The sequence below is a fragment of the Phoenix dactylifera genome, chromosome 13, assembly GCF_009389715.1.
Source record: "Phoenix dactylifera cultivar Barhee BC4 chromosome 13, palm_55x_up_171113_PBpolish2nd_filt_p, whole genome shotgun sequence".
Taxonomy (NCBI): Eukaryota; Viridiplantae; Streptophyta; class Magnoliopsida; order Arecales; family Arecaceae; genus Phoenix; species Phoenix dactylifera.
The window spans coordinates 3801354-3823497 of record NC_052404.1 but is presented as its reverse complement, the minus strand read 5'-3'; the positions used below and the strand labels follow the sequence as shown (position 1 = coordinate 3823497).

Genomic DNA, 22144 nt, shown 5'->3' with positions numbered 1-22144 from the left:
AGGGGAGGGGAGGTAACGTCTGAATTCTTCAAAAGCTTGGTGACATTCCTCCGACCATAGAAAATTCTTCGGCCGCTCGAGAATCTTGAAGAATGTGAGGCACCGCTCGGCTGACTTGGAGACAAATCTCCCTAGGGCCACAATCTGTCTGGTGAGTCGTTGTACTTTCTTGACTATTTTTGGCGGCACCATCTTCTGTAGTGCTCGGATTTTTTCAGGGTTCGCTTCGATTCCGCGCTGCGTTACCATGAAACCGAAGAACTTGCCCGAGATAACTCCGAAGGCGCACTTGGTGGGGTTGAGTTTCATTTGGTACTTCCTGAAAGTGGAGTGCTTCATTGAGATAGATGATATGATGTTCTGCCGTCTGGCTCTTCACTAGCATGTCGTCCATGTAGACCTCCATATTTTGGCCTATCTGGTCTTTAAAGACCTGACTGACCAGCCTTTGATATGTCGCTCCGGCATTCTTCAACCCGAATGACATTATCTTGTAGCAGTAGAGGTCCTTGTCGGTGATGAAGGTCGTCTTCTTCTCATCCTTAGGCGCCATCCGGATCTGATTGTAGCCCGATAAGGCTTCCATGAAGGTCAGCAGTCCATGCAGGTCGGTGTAGTCCATGCACATGCGCAATTTTTCATTAGTTTTCTCCATGAGAACTACATTGGCGAGCCAGTAGGGGTAGGAGACTTCTCGGATGAAGCCGGCCTCGAGAAGTTTGTCCACCTCTTCGGCCACTGCTCGCTGTCGTTCTGGTGCAGAACTCCATTTCTTCTGCCTCACGGGCTTGCAGATTGGTTTCACCTGGAGTCGGTGAACCATGACCTTAGGATCTATTCCCGGCATATCCGTGGGCGACCAGGTGAGGACATTCATGTTGGACTGGAGGAACTCGATCAGGTGATCTCGCTCGCGGGAGCTCAGGTCGGAGCCAATCTGTATAGTTAGCTCTGGGCAATCTCTTCTTAAAGGGATTTGGATAAGGAGCTCATCAGGTTCTATCCGTTCTTTCTGAGGCTCGTCCCGCACTTCCAGGGTTTTGATGGGCAGCACCTGGTCCGACGCTTGGGCTGGCGTCTCAATTGATTGTTCTGCTCGGCTCAGTTTTTTGGCCGGTTATTTTGCTTTGAGGGTCGCCATGTAGCATTGCTTGGCTGTCATTTGGTCCCCACGAACCTCGCCTACTCCTTGCTCCGTAGGGATCCACACGAGCAGATGGTACATCGAGACCACGGCTTAGAGGGCGTTGAGTCCTGGTCGTCCAAGAATGGCGTTGTAGACCGGGGGCAGGCGGACCACAAGAAAATCCGTCCTCACGGTGCTCTCTCGAGGGCAAACCCGACCGTGACAAGTAGGCTGATCTCACCCTCAACCGGGATTGAGTCTCCCGTGAATTCGACCAGTGGAGCATTCATTCTTCGGAGCTTGTCGTCTATCATTCCCATTTTTTGGAGGCATCATAATACAAAATGTTTGCTGAGCTTCTATTATCAACTAAAACACGCTTTACATTAAACTTATTCATGACCATGGAGATGACCACAGCATCATTGTGAGGAGTCTCAACTCCTTTTAAGTCCTCGTCCGAGAATAAGATGGCTTCAGAAGTGTGTTGACGCTTCGGAGGGGTCCTTCTCCCGGTCAATTCTTCGACCGAGCTCCCTTCAGCCGGGCCTCTTCCTATGGTATTGATGGTGCCAGTGATGAGCCTGTTGTCATTTGAATTTTCGGGCGGCGTAGCATTTTCCACCGGCCTCCTTTCATCACACCGGTTCTGCACGAACCAGTTGAGCACTCGACGACGAATGAGCGTCTCGATCTCATCTCGAAGTCAAAAGCACTCCTCTGTATCGTGGCCGTGGTCTCGGTGAAAGCGGCAGTACTTTCTGGAGTGGCGCCAGAATTCTGACTCCCACATCGGGGGTAGAGGTTGGAGGTAGTCTCGGCCTTTAATCTCCATGAGGATCTCTGTCCGGGGTGTGTTGAGTGGAGTGTAGTTCTCGTACCTTCCTGGGGGCATCCGCTGTCGAGGTGGGGATCCCGGCAGAGGTGGGGATCTCGGTCGAGGCTGGGCCTGCTGTCGAGGTGGACTCCTCAGGCACGGTAGATTCTTCTTTTAGCGGGGGGACCGACTTCTCGGGCGGCCGCGCTCCTCGCGGCGCCTTTTCTGCTTTCTCGAGGCCTGCTCGATCGCGCCCCACCTGGAGGCGATGGCCTCCTCGGCCTTCGCATACTTCCGAGCTCAGACCAGCATCTCAGTGAAGTCGGCGGGTTAGTTCTTCTCAAGGGAGAAGAGAAACCTGTAGGATCGAGCTCCTGTCTTCAATGTGGACACGGCGATCGACTGATCGAGCTTGCAAACCTCCCAGGTGGCGGTGGTAAAACGGTTGATGTAGTCCTTAAGAGACTCTCCCTCCTTTTGTTTGATATCGAGGAGGGAGTCCGACGTTCGCCACTGGTGCCGGCTGGTAGCAATGTTGGTGGTGAACTGCCTGCCGAGCTGCTCGAAGGATGACACGGTGCTCAGCTTCAGTTCGGAGAACCAAAATCGAGCTGTTCCTCGGAGTGTTGCAGGAAAGACTTTGCAGAGCACGGCTTTCGAGGACCCTTGCAGTGCCATGAGGGCCCCGTAGCTTTCTAGGTGGTTAAAAGGGTCGGTAGTCCCGTTGTAGGGCTCTACCTAAGGCATTTTGAACCTTGGTGGGATCGGTTCATCTTCGATCTAGCGGGAGAAGGATGACTTGGTGGAGAACTCAAAGTCACCCTCGCGCCTTGCCTTCTAGCTGTGGAGCGCCTCAATCTGGTGCTTAAGTTTCTCGACCTTCTTGTCGAGTTCCCCACCCTGGGGGATGCCACGGTGGTCTGCTCCGGCGCTAGTTCGCCTGGAGCTGACTCTGCCTTTGAGGGCAGTGGCCATCTGTCTGGGTGCCTCCCTAGTGGTTCTCTTCGGGGAGACGCCCGGGTTGAGTCCTAGAAGCCACGCTGTTCCCCGTTGTTGACCATCGAGGAATCATGGGGATTTTAGCCTTGGAGAGCCGGTTCGTTCGAAGGTAGCACCGATTGGATCTGAGCCTGTGGAGGCGGCATAGGAGGGGCCTCCACACGCTGCAGGCTTTGGACTGCAGCGGCCAAGGCTTGAACTTGCTGCACCAGGGTGTTGAACTGCACCGGTTGGATTTGAGGGACTGGATCCGCCGGAGGCCTTGACGGCGAGTTCTGGACCGAGTGTCTAGGACTTGGTGTGCGGTGGCAGAAGGCGTTGGAGGCTCCTTTGCTCCTTAGCTTCATGGCCACAACTCGGTCCTTTTCTTTAGCTTAGCGCCAACTGTTGCTGAAAATTGGATCCGAGGGTGACCACTAGCTGAGAAGGGGGAGCTCCGGTGCGGGCGGTACGTCGGCGAGCTGTGTCCTCCGGAGGACCTGCAAAAAGTCGGTGGCCGGGGTTTCCGGCGCCGGCCCTCCGATGCTTAAGTCAGAGGGGGGCTTTAGTGGAGACAAAGAGAGAGAGTCTATCCCGAAGTCTAAAAGTCAGAATCCCTTTTAAGGAAAAGAAGTCTTCCTTTTATAGGGGGGATACAGGGTTACCTATGAGGTGACTGGGCGAATTAATGAGTTACCGTCATGATTGGTGCGTGATCGTGTGAATTAATGAATCGCTGTGGGTGACTGGACGGAGCTAAGTGAGTCAACTAGTTGCCATGAATAGCCTGAGATTTTGAGTAAGCTGGAGATCCGTGAAGATCGTGCACAATTAATTGTTGACAGTCGTTCGGGCGGAGATCACGGGATTAGATCCACGCAGAATGGGGAGGAACGTGATCCTCGATAGAGTGGAGAGGTCCGCTTCATTCTTTGATTGGACCTTGTTCGGTCTTAAGGCCGACGCTAGGGTCGGGCGCCTCGAGGTCGGGCGTCTCTGAGTCGGGCGCCTCGAGGTTGGGCGTCGCTGAGGTCGAGCACCTTTGAGGTCGGGCGCCTTGAGGTCAGGAGCCTTGGGGTCAGGCACCTCTAAGGTCGGGCGCCCTGAGGGTTGCTGCCGTGGCGTCCGTCACCACATGCCGGTGATGCATCCACATGCTTCGGGCCAATCCATTTTTTCCCCAACAGTAATTATTAAGGTAATAGTAATACATGCATTTTTAATAATGTAAGAATTCTTAAATAGGTAACAGGGGACCTAAACATTAGGCATACAATATGGAATAATGAGATGTCTGATGCTACCAAGCCTCATCCACAAAATGGGCTGCCTGACCAATAGCCTACCAAGCCCTAGAGCGCATTAATCCGTTCCACGTCAGTGCGTTCCAAATGGACCCTTAGTTCTTACATACAAGCTGGGCCACACACTAACTGGCAAGCGCTGTACCATCAAGGATTCCTTGTTCTAGAGTTGGGCACTGGGCCGGGCTGCCCACGGCCCATTTAAGGGGGCCGTGCTGGGTCACGGGTTTCTGGCCCGCGGGCCGAGCTCGGCACGGCCCGCTTCGGGCCTGGGCCGGCACGGCCCGCTCTTGGCCCGCGGGCCAAGCACGGCACGGCCCGCGGGCCAGCCCGGCACGGCCCATAAGGGCTTGGGCCGGGCTGGCCCGCGGGCCTGGCCCGGTCCGGGCCTGGGCCGGGCCAGGCACGGCCCGTCTCCATAAAAATTAATGCTTCATAAATTTTTTAATAAATTAATAAATATTGAAAACTAAGGATTTATTAATATAAAGCCACCTTAATGGTGGGGGGTTTGGCATAGACCCCTACCACTTTATTAATTTAAATCGAAATGGTACATGAAGGGAGGTTTGGACCTTGGTCTGACCTCCAGAATACAATAAGAAAGGGCCGAGGTTTGGACCTTGGTCTGACCTCCAGAATACAATAAAAATGTACAATTATAAAAAATTAAGAAATCTTACTAATCATCAGTGATTCAGTGAATCAGTATTCACTCTTCAGTAGTGTTTGTATCATCATCATCAGAGGATGTTGTATTATGTCCATCTTTATCTTGAAGTCTTGCCTCAGCATCCAACCAATCTTTGAAGCAGAGAAGCATCTCCACCGTTTCGCCCGTCATCCTACTTCTCTTTTCGTCAAGAACACGCCGACCTGCACTAAAAGCGGATTCCGATGCTACCGTGGACATCGGCACAGCTAAAATATCGCGTGCAATTGCAGACATAACAGGATATTGATTTTTAACACTCTTCCACCAAGATAATACATCTAGATTCTCTATTTGATTTTCATCATATGCAGACTGAAGATCATTTCGTAAATAAAATTCTAGTTCACTACTTAAAGATAAAGAAGATGAAGATAAACTTGAAGCATGTGTGTGTTTTCTCTGTGCAATGAATGAAAAAATAGATGACGAATGAGAACTACTAGAAGAAGAAATAGAGCTTTGTACGGAAAATCTAGATCCACGAATTTTTTCATCATATATAGCATAAATATCATAAAGAAGTTGTTTTACCTCATTTTTAGCAGGTTCAGGATCTTGATTCATATTTTCACAGTATGCATCAAGTAAAATTAGCACGCCATTCAATTTAACTCTTGGATCAAATACAGCAGCTAAGTTATGCATAGGACATATCTTGTCCCAATACTCATTCCATTTAGATTCCATTTGGTCAATAATAGGCATTAAAACATCATCATATCTATGTTCTGCAAATTTTTGACTAATTATATATGCTTGTTGTAAAAATGAACATGAAGTTGGATAATAAATACCAGAAAGAACATTGGTAGCATTATAAAAACTAAGCAAAAAATCTTCCAAAATTTTTCCTTTATTCCAATCAGTTTCAGTCAATGTAAAGCCTAATCCACGATCATTAATATATGCACTTAATAAGTTTTTATATGGGTATGCATCATGTATCATGCTATATGTTGAGTTCCAACGAGTAATTACATCAAGTTTAAATTTTTTAAAATGTTTACCATGATTTATACATAGTTCCTTAAATTCTTGAAGTCTTGATCTTGAAGCATGAATAAAAGAAACTGCATTTCTAATTTTTGAAATCACATCTTGAATCATGCCCATGCCAGCTTGAACAGAAAAATTTAAGATATGACATACACATCTAATATGCAATAAATTTCCATCTAACATGGGATGCAATGAGTCTTTTAATAATGTAACAGCAGAATTATTATTAGATGCATTATCAAAAGTAATAGACATAATTTTATCATTAATATTATATGAACATGCAGTTTGATAAATGATATTTGAAATTTGTTGCCCAGAATGTGGAAAATCAAAAGCACGAAAAGCAAGAATACGTTTATTTAATTGCCAATCATTATCAATATAATGAGCAGTAATGGCAATAAAACAATTACTACCTACAGATGCTGACCAAATATCAGAAGTTAATGAAATTTTTACATTTAAAGTAGAAAGTGTTTCAATTAAACTTTGTCTCATTGCTAAAAAGTTAGTCATAGCTACTCTTCTAAATGTACGCCTACTAGTTCTTTTGTAAGCAGGTTGTAGGTTTAATTGAACATATTCTTCAAAATTAAAATATTCATATAAACTAAAAGGTAATTCATCCTTAACTATCCATTTTACAAGTGCTTTTCTTTGATTTTCATGATTATATGCAAAATTACCTACAAGTAATCCTCCTTGTATATTAAGGGTACTTTGAGTTTGAGCATGAGAATCATGCATCCTATGACTCTCTTGATGTCTTTTTAAATGCCCTGTTCCCCCACTACTACTACAACTATAAAGTTTGGCACATTTTTTACATTTAGCTTTCCAGACTCCATCAACCATAACTCTATCAAATTCATTCCATACAGCATTAGTCCTCTTACGAGAAGAGGTTTGATCTTCACTCGGTTCACTAGTTCTAGAGGAACTAGGAACATGGGGTTGGGGATTAGTTTCTTCTCCCTCAGAAACAGGAGGAATGCCAAAATGACTTTCCTCAAAAGATGACATATCTAAATTGATGAATTCAAAAAATAAAAACTAACCACAAGGAGGAATTGAGTAGAGGGTCGGAGGGTAGAGGCAGAACCGAGATTCTGAGCTTCCTCTTGTGCTCTCAACAGGAGTGACCTTCTCTTCTCAACAGGAACCTCCTCTTGTGTAGCACTTGAACACTTGCTAAATGCAAACTAAAAATTAAATTGCTAGAAGAGCACTTTAGAAGAGAGAAATAATAGTAGTAGAGAAGGAGAGAATAGTTGGTTTGGTGTGGTGAGAATGGGGGAGGAAAGGGCTATTTATAGAAGCCCAAATTTTTTTTTCCAAAATACCCCTCAATTTAGCCGTTTTTGGACTGTTGGGAGGGGCAATTTTGGATATTTTCCAAAATAGCCGTTGGAAACGGCTATTTTTCTCCCCCCTCTCCAGACGGGCCGTGCCAGGCACGGCCCGCCAATAGATGGGCCTGGGGCCGGGCCGGGCTTCCGTTCTGTGCTGAACGGGCCGTGCCCGGCACGGCCCGCTTCATAAGCGGGCCGGGCCAGGCACGGCCCGCTTAGACCTCGGGCCCAGTGGGCCTGGGCCGGGCCGGCCCGGCACGGCCCGATGCCCAAGTCTACCTTGTTCTATGATTCTTATTCTTATTTTCTTTTTTAGCATAATCATAAGAGCATCATCTATTAAAATTATCAAAGCCAGTCCTTTCGTGATTCTCAAAAGACCTATATCCACTGCTATGGGCGTGGTTCGGTAATATACCAATTTGGCCACTATTAGTTGATAAAATGATTTTTTTCACTTCTGAATTCCAAATAATTCGATAGGAGCTGGTATACAAAGTTTTAAGGTCATTTCTTTAATTTTCTCTCCACTTCTAAGTTCATAGCTTTCGTGATAGTTTCATTGATGTTATCTACCAAATAAAAGGCTTGCTCGGAAAGACCGTCTAACTCTTCGGAAAGGATCAGTTGAAACTCCCTAATTGTTTCTGTAAGACCAACATATTTCTCTGGAGAACCAGTAAATACTTCTGCTATGAAGAAGAATTGTGATAAGAAATGCTTAATTTTTCGTACTCTTTCTATAGTTAAACGATCTTCTACGGATAATTCATTTGTACCATTATACTATAGATCAAGCCAAAGGAAAGGTGCCATCTATTAAAATTATCAAAGTCACTCCTCATACCAGGGAAAGTAACGGTAATCCTTTCGCCAGAATCAGGATGGTCCTGTGAAATTAGTGTTCCCGAACTTAATGTCCTTGCTTTGTGGATTTAAAATTAAGAACTTTTTTTTTATTGGAAACACATTCTCTGACTTATAATGATTTGGATGGCATGCAAATATACGAAAGTTTACAATTTGATCCTAATTTGGTGCTTCTATTTCCCCTAAAGATTTATCTTGTGCTTCTGATCTTTTAGCAGTGGCTTCAAAAAATGGTCGCCGTGGAGATCTAGCATGCAGTTTACATAGTTCTTTTCCTGCACTAATAAATAATCTGTTTGCAATTCTTGAATTAATACAAACAATGTTGTTTTGAGCACAAGAAAGCCAGCCAGACAGATGCGAAACATGTTCACCATTTTCCAGAGCACTTTCTTACTTTCAGCTTTGCATGCTTGAAAGGAATTTTAGATGTTTAGCACATGAAACTGAGTAAATTTAAGGTTGATTATTGTTTTTTTTTTTTGCTAAAAAAAATGAAACTTAATATTAGTGCAAGCGTGGATAGGAGGAATAGTTTTGGTGGGTGAATATTAAAAAAAGTTTATTATCTTTCTTTTCTACCTAATTTGGAATTTGGAAGTAAACACTGTTGATCTCCATCCTCCTATCAACTCTTCCTACTCTATTTTTAAATTTTTTGATTTCATCCACTCAGTGGAAACTGGATGGGCTTGGCCTTCCGTTCATTCAAAAAAAAAAAGGGCAAAAAGAAAAAAAAACACGGTTGATATCACAATGCAAAAGTTTTATCAGATCTATAGTTGATTATTGTCCAAAATCCATATACAAGTAGAAAGTTTTTTTTTTCTTTTTTTTTGTAAAAGCGGCAATTTATAATAACTTTAATGTGAGTACATTCTACCAAATCAACAGAAAGTAAAGAGTACAAGGGATAGAGAGTATCTCCTGTAGATGTCCAGAGGAACTCCCCAAAGTGCCGGACAACGATGGAGGCGACCCAGTCTGCTGCTTAGTTTGCCTCCCGAAAAATATGTGCTGCCTGAAGACCGCTCATCTCCTGAACTAGTCTGTGGGACTCTTTGATGAGAGGATGGCTATCAGCATACCTATCCATACCTCGGATCCAGTCAATCACCACATAAGAATCTCCCTCGAGATGCACCCGCTCGGCACCGAGCGACCTCATCGAATATGACAATCCCTCCCATGCAGCCTGAAGCTCTACTCCTACAACAGTGAGACCAGGCGTACACCAACCCCCAGCTGTTACCAGTCTGCCAAGAGAATCTCTAATCACAAATCCAACACCCCCATATACACCGTCCACCGACATACTACCGTCGAAGTTCACTTTGAGATGACCAAGGGATAGGGGCACCCAAGAAACAAGGGCGAACCTGGACGCTGTGACAGTGGAGAGAGTGCCCTAGATGTCCCTGGCTATCTCAGTAGAAAACAATATATTAGCTGCGATAACCTCCCCCGCCTGCAATGTAGCTTTATCTACTACCATCTTCGAAGACGCCCTCCTACCCTCAAATAGGCCAGCATTCCTATCCAACCAAATATGATAAACCAAGTATGCTCTGAAGATCTCCTCCTCCCAGAATCTGAGACTCCGCATAGAAACTCTCAACAGATGGATCAAGTCCTGTACCGACTCCACCGACTAGGGCAAGGGTGCCAGTGATCTACTCCATATCTCTCTCTCCCTAGGGCACTGCAAAAGGACATGATCAATGATCTCCTCAATCTCCACACACACCTCACAGCACTGGGTAACCCGCACTCCTCGCCAAGCTGGCAAACTCCTGATCGGTAGGCAGCCCCATGCCACCTTCCAGATGAAGAGTGCCACACGCGGGTGAACCTGCATCCTTCAAATCCATCCTCCCTCAATCTGCTGAGCTGACTCCCTACTGATCAGAGTGAGAGGATTCCTAGCCCATACCCGCGTCCGGCCTAATAGCATCCACACTAGCCTGTTAGACTCCTCCCGGTCTGGAACCGGTAGAGCCAGGACCAACTCTGCCAATTGCTCTCCAAAAACCTCCTGAATCAGCCCATCCCTCCACTGACCCCCAGCAGGGTCCAGCAAATCACAGACTCTGTATCTAGCCAACCTCGCCGAGTCCATCATGGTCCCCAGACAACTGATTGGCTGCTCAGTCATCCAACTGTCCTCCAAAACATCGATCGATCGACCGTCCTCAATGGCCCATCTGATCTCCGACAACACCACCATGGCTCTGGCACACATCTTCCTCCAGACTGGTGAGTGGTGACGGCCAGCCCGTATCCCCGGCAACAAAGCACCATACTTAGCCTTCATCAGTGAGGACCACATATTGTTGGGCTCTAGCATGAATCTAGCTACATGACCCGCCGCTAGAGCCTCCCGTCTCACCACCAAAGACTGCACCCCCAAACCTCCCTACCTGATCGGCTGACACATAACCTTCCATGCCAACAAGTGGATACTGCCTCTACCACTACTCATCCTCCAGATAAAGTTTCTAAAAAACTGCTCAATAGTAGTCAGAAATGCCACTGGAATGAGAGAGTTGGAGAGGAGATAAGTAGGAATCGCTGTAAGAACTAACCGAACCAGGGGAATCCTCCCCATCATCGATAGTGTGTGCATCTGTCATTCCTCCGGTCTATGCCTGATACTAAGCTCCAGAGAGGAGCAGTCCCTGCTGCGCAGCCGCTGACCAAAATCTCCAAAATAGAATTCTTCACTGCTAACCTAGTCTTCGGGCTGAAACTTAAAGTTGATTTAGTCAAATTGACACGCTGATGCGACACTACATAGTAGTCTCGGAGGATCCTGCAAATGACCCGCGTGGCCTGCCAAGTCGATCGGGCTAGCAATAAACAATCATCAGCGAAAAGCATGTGGGAAATCAGTGTAGCCCCCTCCACTAGCCTATAAACCTTTAACTCCTGCATGGACACAATATGTTTAAGAGCTTTAGAAAGCATGTCCGTACAGATAATGAAGAGCAGAGGGGAGAGGGGACATCCTTGACGCAACCCTCCAGTAGACTCAAAGAATCAAGGTGGCGTACCATTCACCAAAATGGCGAAAAAGAAACCCCGAACACAACCCATAACCCAGCTGATCCAAATCCTAGGAAAGTCAAACCCCTGCAAGGACTGCTGCACAAAATTCCATCTCATTCTATCGTAGGCCTTCTCCATATCAAGCTTGATTCCCATCAAGCTCCTCCTCATCGAGGCCCTACGAAGATCAAACATAAACTCATAGGCAATAAGCACATTGTATGTAATACTCCGCCCCCCCTCCAAAAAAGTCCCTTGCTCCGGGTTAATCAACCTCGGGAGAACATCCCTCAACCTAATGGCAAGTATCTTCATTGTAGCCTTGTACAACGTCATGCATAGGCTAATCAAGCAAAAATGGCCCGGCTCAGTAGCATCCTGCCGCTTCGGTATCAGTGTGATGAAGGTCCTCTGCCAGTCAGTAGGCATCATGGCTATACTAAAAAACTGTTGTATGGCTGCCATCACATCCTGTTCCACAATCATCCAATACCTCCAGAAGAACACCGAAGGAAAACTGTCCAGCACTGGAGCCTTGTCCCCCTCAAGGGACCAGACTGTCTCCCTAATCTCCCTCTCTGATATCGGCCTAATCAGTGCTACAGTCTCCTCCTCTGTCACCCCAACCAGAGGCATTGGAATATCCGCTGGGCTCCCCTTCCTTGTCTGCTATGTCCACCTAGCCCTGAAGAAGCCCTCCACAATTCTTCGAACCATATCAAGATCCTTCGACAACTATCAATCCTCACCTCTGATGACTCTAATCCTATTCTGATGCCTCCTGATCACTGTCGCCTGATGAAAAAAATCTGGTATTCCTATCATCCTTCAAAATCCATTGTACCCTCGACCTCTGTCTCCAAAGTATCTCTTGCTGTCTGAGGAGAGAATCATGCAATGCCAAGTGTAATATGAGCTCCCCCACCTCCTCCTCCGATAATCCTCCTCTCTGGACCTCTTGAGACTATAATCTGCTAATGGCCTCCTCTAAATCCTCAATCCTTCTGAAAATATTCTCCACCTCCTCATGGTTCCACCTCCTCAATCGCCTTCTCATCAACTCCAACCTCAGGATACCCGGTACATAGAATCTCTCCTGACTGGTGTACTCCATGCCTCCCTAACCATCTTCCAGGACCGCGGATAACAGAGCCAAAACTTCTAAAATCTAAAAGGGGATCAAACAAGATAAAAGTCTCATTACTCACCAGTAATGGATAGTGGTCCGACGCAATCCTCGGTAGATGTCTAACATGATGATCTGGAAAGTACTGAGCCCACCCGGCAGTAGCACAAACTCTGTCTAGTCTCTCCCAAACTCGGGCCCGACCCTGCTGATTATTACACCAAGTGAACCTCAAGCCTGAAAAACCCAGATCAACCAATCCATTTGAATCAAGGAAATCCTAAAATTTCTTAATTTTTCTTATATAAGTGAAGGGTTCCCCCCCCCATCTTCTCATGGGGATCGACAATGCAGTTAAAGTCACCTGCCACTAACATCGAATGACCCTGATTGATCAACTGAGAGGCCTCCTCCCACAAGATCCTCCTCCTCCTGAAGTATGTACTAGCATACACAGCTGCGAGGACCCATGGATTTCTGTTGCCTTCTAAGATTACTATAATCACCTCTTGAGTGTAGACATTGAAGATGTCAATTCTACATTTACTTTGAGCCCAAGTAACAATAATACCTCCCGACAAGCCTTGAGATTTTACTGCATAAAATTTCCATGACCTCGGCACCGCCCTCCTTGCCTTCTATAAGCTACTACCAAATAACCGAGTTTCCAATAACACACAAATGTCCGGGTTGTGCGGATGCACCAACCTACGAAAAACTGGGGCAAATGAAGGCTTCCCCGCTCCACGACAATTCCATAGAAGCACCTTCATGGTGCACTTGATGAGGCAGCACGACCCACCTCTCCGGGGCCGCTACCACAAGATACCTCCAAGTTCGTATCTCCTTCACTAACCACATCATTGGGATTAACTCCCTTTGTTGCAGCCATTATTTGGACCACAATTTGAAGATGCCTCCCTCCACTATTAGCCTGTGCCAAACGACGCGCAGGATCTACAAGCCCCTCACCAAAGGCCTCTGGTCCACCCTGCTGCCCACCATCTGCCCTGTCTCCTCCACCACAGCCGGATTTCTCTATCTGCTTCCCTTTCACAGCCATCGCCGGATCACTATTGCCCCATGCCAAATGGCATGGCTCACTAGTCAGGATAGGTGTCGGGTCGGGTAGGAGAACCCCCTTCTTGCCGAACCCGGAGCTCTCGGCCACCCCGACCATGCTGCATCTCGCCGCCACCACCTCGTCCCGTGCATCCATCGTCGCCGCTGCCGCCCCCATCTCCGATAGTGCTGCCACCGCCGAGTGCACCCAGGTGAGCCACCCTTTTCCTTGATTCTTCGCACCCCACAAAAACGACGAGTCGCCGGCGCCTCTAATCATCGGCTCCGCCCGAGGAGGCCGACCACACACAGTCGAGCGGGCCGGAGGGGAGAGACTTCAATTCCCTGGCTAAATTGGCCAAACCACCCTCCATCGGGCCCACACCCTGATGAGGCTTGGTTAGGCTCCTAAACCTAGGGCTAGAAGTGGGCTGGGCCACACCCCTACCCAAGCTCGGCCTGAAATGATTTTTCGGACTTCGGGCCGGGCCTAGGCTCGAATAGTTTTACAGAAACTCGGCCCGAGCCCGATTAGGCCAGCCTGGCCCGAGCCCGATCACGAGCCCGGCCCAAGCCCATTTTGTCTCATTTAGTGAGATATGCTTAGTTTGTTGCTACCTTTATTGTTTTAATATCAAGACAAAATAAACCATGCAGCTAATTGGTGTCTGGATAAAACCTTTATGGGTTTAATATAGAGGGAATGCCAAGATAGACCATTCAATCAATTTGAAGAAATAAGAGACATCTTGAGAAAGGTGAACAAATAGACATAAATGGGTAATAAGGTCAACTAGGAAAGCAAAAATGTCACTACAACTGTAATTTACAGCAATAAGCAGCAGTCACCCAATTTTAACTGGGTAAAGCTGACACCATACACTTGTTTGTCCAAATGTCCACCTTCAGTTCTCTCATAATTAGATTCTTACTGTTGCAAATATAAATCAACTTAATCAAAAGCTAGTAGAAATGCAATAACTAAACAAAATATTTTTCAGCAAATAGTTTCTTCCATCTTCATTCATCCATTGTCGTGAATACCTATATTTTAAATAAAGTAATAATTAGAACATGAACAACATTAAATATGAAACTATAGAAAAAAAATAATAAAGATTATTACTAAATACCCATGTTCCATATTCATTGCTTTGCCGGTTTGCCGACTCCAAGGTGTTGTCATCTACATTCAACGTTACAAAACTCGAGCAATTTGCAACTGTTAACACACAAATCAATTATAAATGTTTAAATTATAAGTACAATAAGCAAATAAAAAATATTAGATAAATTTTAAAGATTTATATACCTTCATCATATTGTTCACGAAGCCCATCTTGGGTACAAACTAAGGCTTCTACGGTAGATGGGCTCAAAGAGCTTCGATACTGATCCATAACTCTACCACCAGTGCTGAATGCCGACTCAGATGAAACAGTGGAGACTGGAATAGTTAGAACATCTCGAGCCATTCTTGATAGTATAGGATAGACTGCTGCATTGCTCTTCCACCAAGCCAAGATGTCAAACTCCTTATTCTTCAAATCAGGAAGCACATCATCATCCAAATAACTATCTAGCTCGGATCTCTTTGGGCGTTTTGAAGAACTCTAACTTCTAAATTGAGCAAAATCCATACCAAATTTTTTTTTGGAAGAAACTGAACTTATATCACCTTGTCTACCAAAATTAGATGTTCGCTCACTTGAACTCATAGAGGGCTGCATTCTTGTTGCATCTACATACTCATTATACAATTTAAGAAAACAAGCACGAATATCATCAATCTTTTTTTTGCACTCCTCTAACTCAAATGCCTTTTGATAACAAAACTCTACAAATATCAACTTTGATCTGGAATCCAAAATAGAAGCAATTACCAACAAATTATTGCACTGAGACCAATATTTGTTAAACTTCTTTAGCATCTCATTTGTTAATTGCTTTACTGTTTCATCAGTATCGATACTTTCATCCATCAACAAAGCCCTAATTCTCCAAACTTCTTTTAGGTATATATTGGATGTGGGATACTTACAACCAGAAAATACTTTAGTGGCATCAAGAAAGGCTTCTAAGAATTTAAGAATTATAGAAGCCTTTTTCCATTCATCATTGGTGGGGCATACACATGAATGCTCAGTTGCATATCTAATAAGAGCATCTTTATAACCAAGTGCATCATGCAATATTTCATAAGTAGAATTCCACCTTGTAGGAACATCCAAAGTGAGTCCTTTTCTAGCAGGAAGTCTCATATGTTGTACAATTTCATTAAATGTTTGCATTCAAGATGGGGATGCAGAGACATATCTAACAATTTCTCTTATACATTCAATAACTTCATGAATGATTTTCATTCCATCTTGAACCATAATATTTAATATATATGCACAACATCTAATATGACTGTACTTCCCACTAAACAACATTGCATAACAAAAATGATCTTGGAGACCAAAGTAATAGCACATATTTTACAATCCAATTTCCATTCAACAAGATATTTTCTTATAGCATCTTCAATTGCAAAGCTGGTGTGAGGGTATGGGAGTTTCTCGAAACTAATAATCTTCTTATGTAGAATAAAATCAGAATCAATATAATGTGCTGTGAAAGAAATGTAACCAATTTTCTGATTTGATGTCCAAATATCAGTAGTGAAACTAACCCGAGAACTTTAGGTTCTTGAATACATCATGCAATTTTTTCCTCTCTTCTTGATACAAAGCCATACAATCATATTTTACAGTCTTATGACCCATAATTTTGAATAATGGCCGAAGAGATCTCATAAAATTCAGAAAAATAGTGTGCTCAACAATACGAAATGGAAGCTTAGCACATATGATAAATTTTGCAAGAATTTTTCTACTCTCTTTTTGATTGAATTTGAAAGACTTTATCGAATCTTTGGAACTTGGTAGTAAGAGCAATTGATTAGTCGGATTCTTTTGATACTTCTTACAAACATTTTTAAGATGGCATTTTAGATGACTCGTTCCTCCTTTAGTGCTCCCACTTAAAGTTTTTTTACAATATTTGCACTTAGCTATTGATCCTTCGAAATTTTTTTCCTCGATAAAGTGATTCCATACCCAAGATCTTTTTCTAGAAGAATTGTCACAATCATTTTCAATAGTATCTTCATTTCTATCATCCTCATCCCTTAAATCTTCAACAATCTCATTTTCATCCATTTTAGAATGAGACATTAGTAAAAATAATCTGCCTAAATAACAAATTAAATATCACAAATTTAACTTATAACAAAATAAATATCATTAAATTTAACCTATTTAAGAAAGAGCTCAAATCTTTCCAATTAAAGCTTCAGATATGTACGAAAATCCAGAAAATGCTCTTATGGTCATGCTTCAATAAAAATATCTAGTAAGAAAACACAGAACTAAGCTGCTAATGCACATAACAATAAGCTAGAATAACCCTAAACAGCAATAGGTATACCAGAACTAATAAAGATAATGAATATGACAATGCAAGGAAATTTTGAGTTGCGATAACATTACCAAGATAGAGAACTTAGTCATGGTTGCATCATGGGTGATAGATGCTAATGTTGCTCCATATATGAACTCCCTAAGCAAAAAAAAAACTTTTTTCTTACTCATGTGTCAAGAGATGGTTGGTACGGTAGAGGAAAGGGAGGTCGGATCTTGTCATGCTAGGATGGTATAATGGATTAAATATTGCAGGTAGTTCAATTGGCAATGATGCATGTTTGGTCAATTAAATTTCATCCTTTGTGTAGATATTGCCTCTTCATGATGATAAAAAGAATTTTAATCCTTATACTATGCTAGACTAACACAACACCACCATCCGACTCCAGAACCAAAATTCCAGACAAAGAGATCAGAGAGATCATAATTCTTTTTAGGGATTGAAAGCCCTCAGATCGCGATGGGGGTGAAAGCCCTTAGATCGCGATGGGGGTGAGGACGGTCGAGTACGGTCGATTAGCTTGGACGGTCAACAAGCCCTCAGATCTAGGGTTTCACCACTTCGCCGAGCTTGAACGGTCGACGACGACGACTGGCGACCGGCGACGAGCCGACAAGGAGAAGCAGAGAAACCCTAGCTCCACGCCTTCACCGCTCGTCCGCTCTGCGCCTCTGCAAATCCCAACCAAAAGGAAGAAGATCATTCGGAATCGTACCTCAAAACCTAGCTTCGCCGACGATAGGGTGGTCGGGACTCCTCTTCACCACTTCGCCGAGCTTGGACGGTCGACAACAACGACTGGTGACCGGCGACGAGCCGACAAGCGGAGAAACACCCTAGCTCCAGCTGCTTCACGCCTCATCCCCTCCACCGCTCGTCCGCTCTGCCTCTGCGCATCTGCAAATCCCTCGAGCAAGTTGGCAACAAGTCAACAAGGCAACTGGGTTTAGCCGCGATTCAACAAGTCACACATTCGGTCACCAGCGGTATGTAGATCGGGCTGGAAGTGGGCTCGGGCTGGGACAGGCCCGGGCCAAGCCAATGAAATACCCGAGCCCAGCCCGAAATAGAAATGGGCTTAATCATTCAGCCCGAGCCCGGCCCGAAATGCATTAAGCCTAGCCCATAGCCCAGCCCGCGGGAGGCCCGACCCAATGGGCTTCAGACCGGCCCGAGCCCACTTCCAGCCCTACCTAAGCCTCTTCAGTGGACTTAGGCCTAGCCCACCCGTGCGCCCTGCGGTGACAAGCTTGGGCCCCCCATCGGCCTGACCCAAAGCAGGTTTGAGCCCGACCCAAAGTAGGTTTGAGCCCGACCGCATCCGGCCTGGTGCTCGACTCGGTGCCACCACCGAGTTGGCTCGGTCCCCCCTTGGTTCTGCTCGAGCCGACCGTCAAGACATCCTTCTCCGACATTTTCCTCCGAGCAACCTTGGAGGGCTTCTGCCAACCCTCAAGATCAATCGGGGAGTCACTATTGGCTGCCTTGTTACTAGTTGAGCTAGGACTGGGACTCGAAGGTGACGACGCCGAGTTCTGCCTCGCCCCTGATTCGGTCGTCACCTTCCTCCTGGTGGACGGCCTGGCTGCCCGCTGGTACCAGATCCGATTCGTGACCATCCAGGGTCCGAAAACTGGCTGTTCCCTCGGCACTGCTCCCTCCCCCTCTGTCTGCATTGGGACCGCTAAAGAGCACCCCCCAACTAGCATTTTTTTCTTTTCTACACTGCTTCGCCTCCTCTGCCTCCACCATCACTGGAGTGGGCGGTCCACATTCCCTCCCCATATAGTCGATTCTCCCACAGTTGGAGCACGGGGCAGGCAAGTTCTCATAGACAAAACCCTGCCAAAATCTTTCCTCAATCCCTTTCGTCCTCCCCATCACAAAAGTCCCTAGCTTGAACGGGGCAGAACAATTCACCTCGACCTTCACCCTGGTGTAGCTGTACCGTCGCCCCTGCTCCGTAATACCATCCACTGCCAAAGGCTTGCCGGTCGTCGCCGCAATCCGAAGTATGGTAGCCTTCTTCCGGTAATCCAAAGGTAGCTCCGGCAACCGAAGCCAGACCACCACTCTCCCTACATCGCCAGCACCCGGCACAAAATTGGGCTGCCACCGATCCATGCCCAGCAACTGGCCTGCCACCATCCAGGGACCATTCAGCAGTGCAGCCTTCCGATCTTCTTTGTTAGCAAACCTAATCGCTATGAAACCGTCCATCAATGGAAAACACTCCACATTATACTCCAATCTCCCTACCCGCCGGATCTCCTTTGCCACCCAGTCCACCGGGACACTTCTCCCCAAACTCCACACAATGACCGTCGTACTCCTCCACATCGCTCTGGTCCCCTCCAACTCCTCCTTCGGAACCTCCACGACCTCATTAAACTTCCTCTACAGCACCTCCAGATCTCGGGCAGAGATCCGGTAATTTGTCCAAACGGGTTGCCTCGGCACGCCCTTTGCCACCTCCGCCCACGATAGATTCTTCGCCGCATCCCCCGGGAAAGGATTACTCGGTCCTCCCGGCTTCCCCAGCGCCGGCATTGCCGGATTCCCCTCTCTAGGTGTAGCCATATCGCACACCCAACACATGTTCGACGAAACTCCCCTGTGAGTCCCAGCTAGGCGCACGAATCTAGATGCACCCGCTCTGACCCGTCCGTATTGCAACTCATTTGTATGCAAAGGAGTTGTTTTTAACTGCATTTTTTGAATTGTGAATGATAATGATGCAACTGCTAGTAAAGGATACCGGATTTAATTAAATCGCTTTCAAGCCTAATCTGGTGTAAAAAATGGATGTGTTATTGCTTTTTTAGAACTATAAAAATTAGGGTTTGTAAGATTAGTCTCCGAAATCTTTCACATTCATATATTTATCTCAATCATTTTTCTATTTATATAACATTCTTGTAAAGTTCTTTGCTTATATAAATTAGTTCTTCCATTAGTTTTCGCTGATTGAACTTTGGTTAAGGTTAACTAAAGCTGCAGAAAAAAAAAAAAAGCCCCTACCTTCATAATAAATGAGGCTTGGGACTTGGCATCCTTTTGCTCATTTTACCATCTTTATGCTTAGGATTTACGAACTGATAATGAGGGAGATGAGTTTAATTGATGGGTTAAGTTTGAGTACTAGAGACAAAAATATCAAAATAAGTAAAATATTCCATTCTCATTTAGTTAACTTGATGGATGCACAAGCAGTAAATTAAAAGCTTATAGAGAGTAAAAGATAAAAATATCTTTAAAATAAATGATGTCAAATGCATAGATTTTTACATGAAAGAACAACACATTGAATAGGCACAAGAATTTTGATTAAGGATCAGGTAAAGCATCCCTGTTCTTTCTCTTGAAAGTTTGTCTATTACCATTACTGTACTGGGTGGATCAATATCATATGTGGCACCTCATATTCTTTTTTGGTCCCAATCTCATACTTTGATTACTAGACAAACACTTTAACTAAATTATGCCATTTAGTCCAAAAGCCATGTCAACAGTAGCCCATTGGCAATGTTATGTATCCTCTCGTAAGTCAATTTTTTATGCAACTACTTGCCCTGAACCTTTTGAAGACAAACCTGGGGTACGGTGGTTATATCAACCTTGGAAGCCAACATTGATTAAGAAAAGAGAAAAAAGCTGATGATAATTAACGAAAATGATATTTCTACGAACCATTTGCCTTCTTGGACACAAGTATATGCAAGTGTCCTAAAGTGAGGAATTTTGTCTATCCTCATGGGGCCTGCTTGTTCCTTTATTAGCTAACCGAGGTAACCAGTTAATCATGACTCATGGGCAATTTTGAAAAAAAAAAAATCATAATTTCTAACCGGTGAAAAAGGAGATTTTTCATATTTCTCATGAATTTTTTTTTCATGAAATATTGAAATCTTATTTCTATAGAAATGCTACTTTTTCATCTTTTTTTCTTGAAAACACCAGCCAAACGAATTTTTTTTCATTTTTTTGTTGACCATACTTTTTCTTCTTTCTTTTCTGCTAACCAAACGATCTTAGTAGAAGATAAACATAGGGTAACACTCTTTTAGATGGTATTGAAGGGATGATGGTGCCTTCTCCACACTTCTGCGGCGATTCTGTAAGTCATTACTGGGTTCTTTTTAAGAGTTTCCAGTGTTAGACTAACTATACAAATTTTATGAACTATTGCTTGAATGATGTTATAATTTATGTATTGCTTGAGTCGAATTTAATTTTGGTTTGGTGACTACTGCCAGTTAAAATGACCTGCAGAAGTCAGCATTCTCTCATATATTATAACATCATCAAAAAAATTTATCCACTCAATGCCTGCTTTCAGATAGTCTGCTGCAGAAATACATAAATTTTTCTTTCAAGCTTCAACATCATCACAAAGGATCGTCAAACTTCGATGCAGTCTTCTTTTTCTTTCTGAAGAAACCAAAAGGCTACGGTTGATGTCCTGGGAAAAGAACAACAGAGGATCTAAAATTCTAAATGAAGAGTATCAACTAGCCAGCAAACTGGAATAGCAGCTTCGACGTTGTGCCATGTTTCTTTGTCATAATGGATAAGACAAGCATTTAGTGTAGTTATCCCAGTCCTAAAGCTGCACCTGAGCATCTTTTCCATCACAGAGGACCACAAAAGGTTCTTTTTTTTTTTCTTTTAAAGTAGTTGCTTATTGTTGTAACTTGTAAGAAACAACAAAGTCTGGGGATTTTCAAAGCTTAGGTCAGAATTACTCCTATTTCCCCCCCTTTTGTTTATGTTAAGAAGTGCTAGTTATGATTCTGAAAGGAGGGTCCCAGAGGAATGGATATCCAAAAGATTTGGTGGACTCGAGCTAGTTGTATAGTTAAGTGCATGGACCAAAATATGAAAACATCTAAAAGGAGGAGATGACATGAGATCTATTTCTTTTATTGAGATTTTTAATTATTTCTGGAAATCTTTCATATTTGCATATCAATCCTGTATTTTTCATATTTATATTAAAAACATGCGTAAAATTTTGCTCATATAAATTAATCCTTCCACATTTTTTTTTTTTTTTTTGTGATTGAATCCTTGTTAAAAATAAACGAGAGTTGCAGAAGGATAAACATATCCTTGTCTTAACAACAAATGAGGCTTGGGACTTGGCATCTTTTGGCTCACTTTACTTTCTTCTCACTTGGGATTTGGTTGCTAAGCATGAATTCGGGCGCCGATAAAGTTTAAAAACTAGGAGCAAAAAATGTTCAAAAGGTATGAAATTAACCCCATTGGAAGAA

At 44.5% G+C, this 22144-nt stretch overlaps 1 protein-coding gene across 1 annotated transcript; it reads right to left on the bottom strand.

Moving 5' to 3' along the window:
• Window positions 1–18368: 18368 nt before the first annotated feature.
• Window positions 18369–19208, bottom strand: LOC103701720. Its single transcript, XM_008783884.1, has one exon. It carries the CDS (start codon window positions 19206–19208, stop codon window positions 18369–18371), a length of 840 nt encoding a protein of 279 aa, XP_008782106.1.
• Between the last annotated feature and the right edge of the window lie 2936 nt (window positions 19209–22144).

What these genes read in the sequence shown, in the direction of transcription:
- LOC103701720 (XM_008783884.1), bottom strand. Translation starts at nt 19,208, where the DNA reads ATGTGGAGGAGTACGACGGTCATTGTGTGGAGTTTGGGGAGAAGTGTC.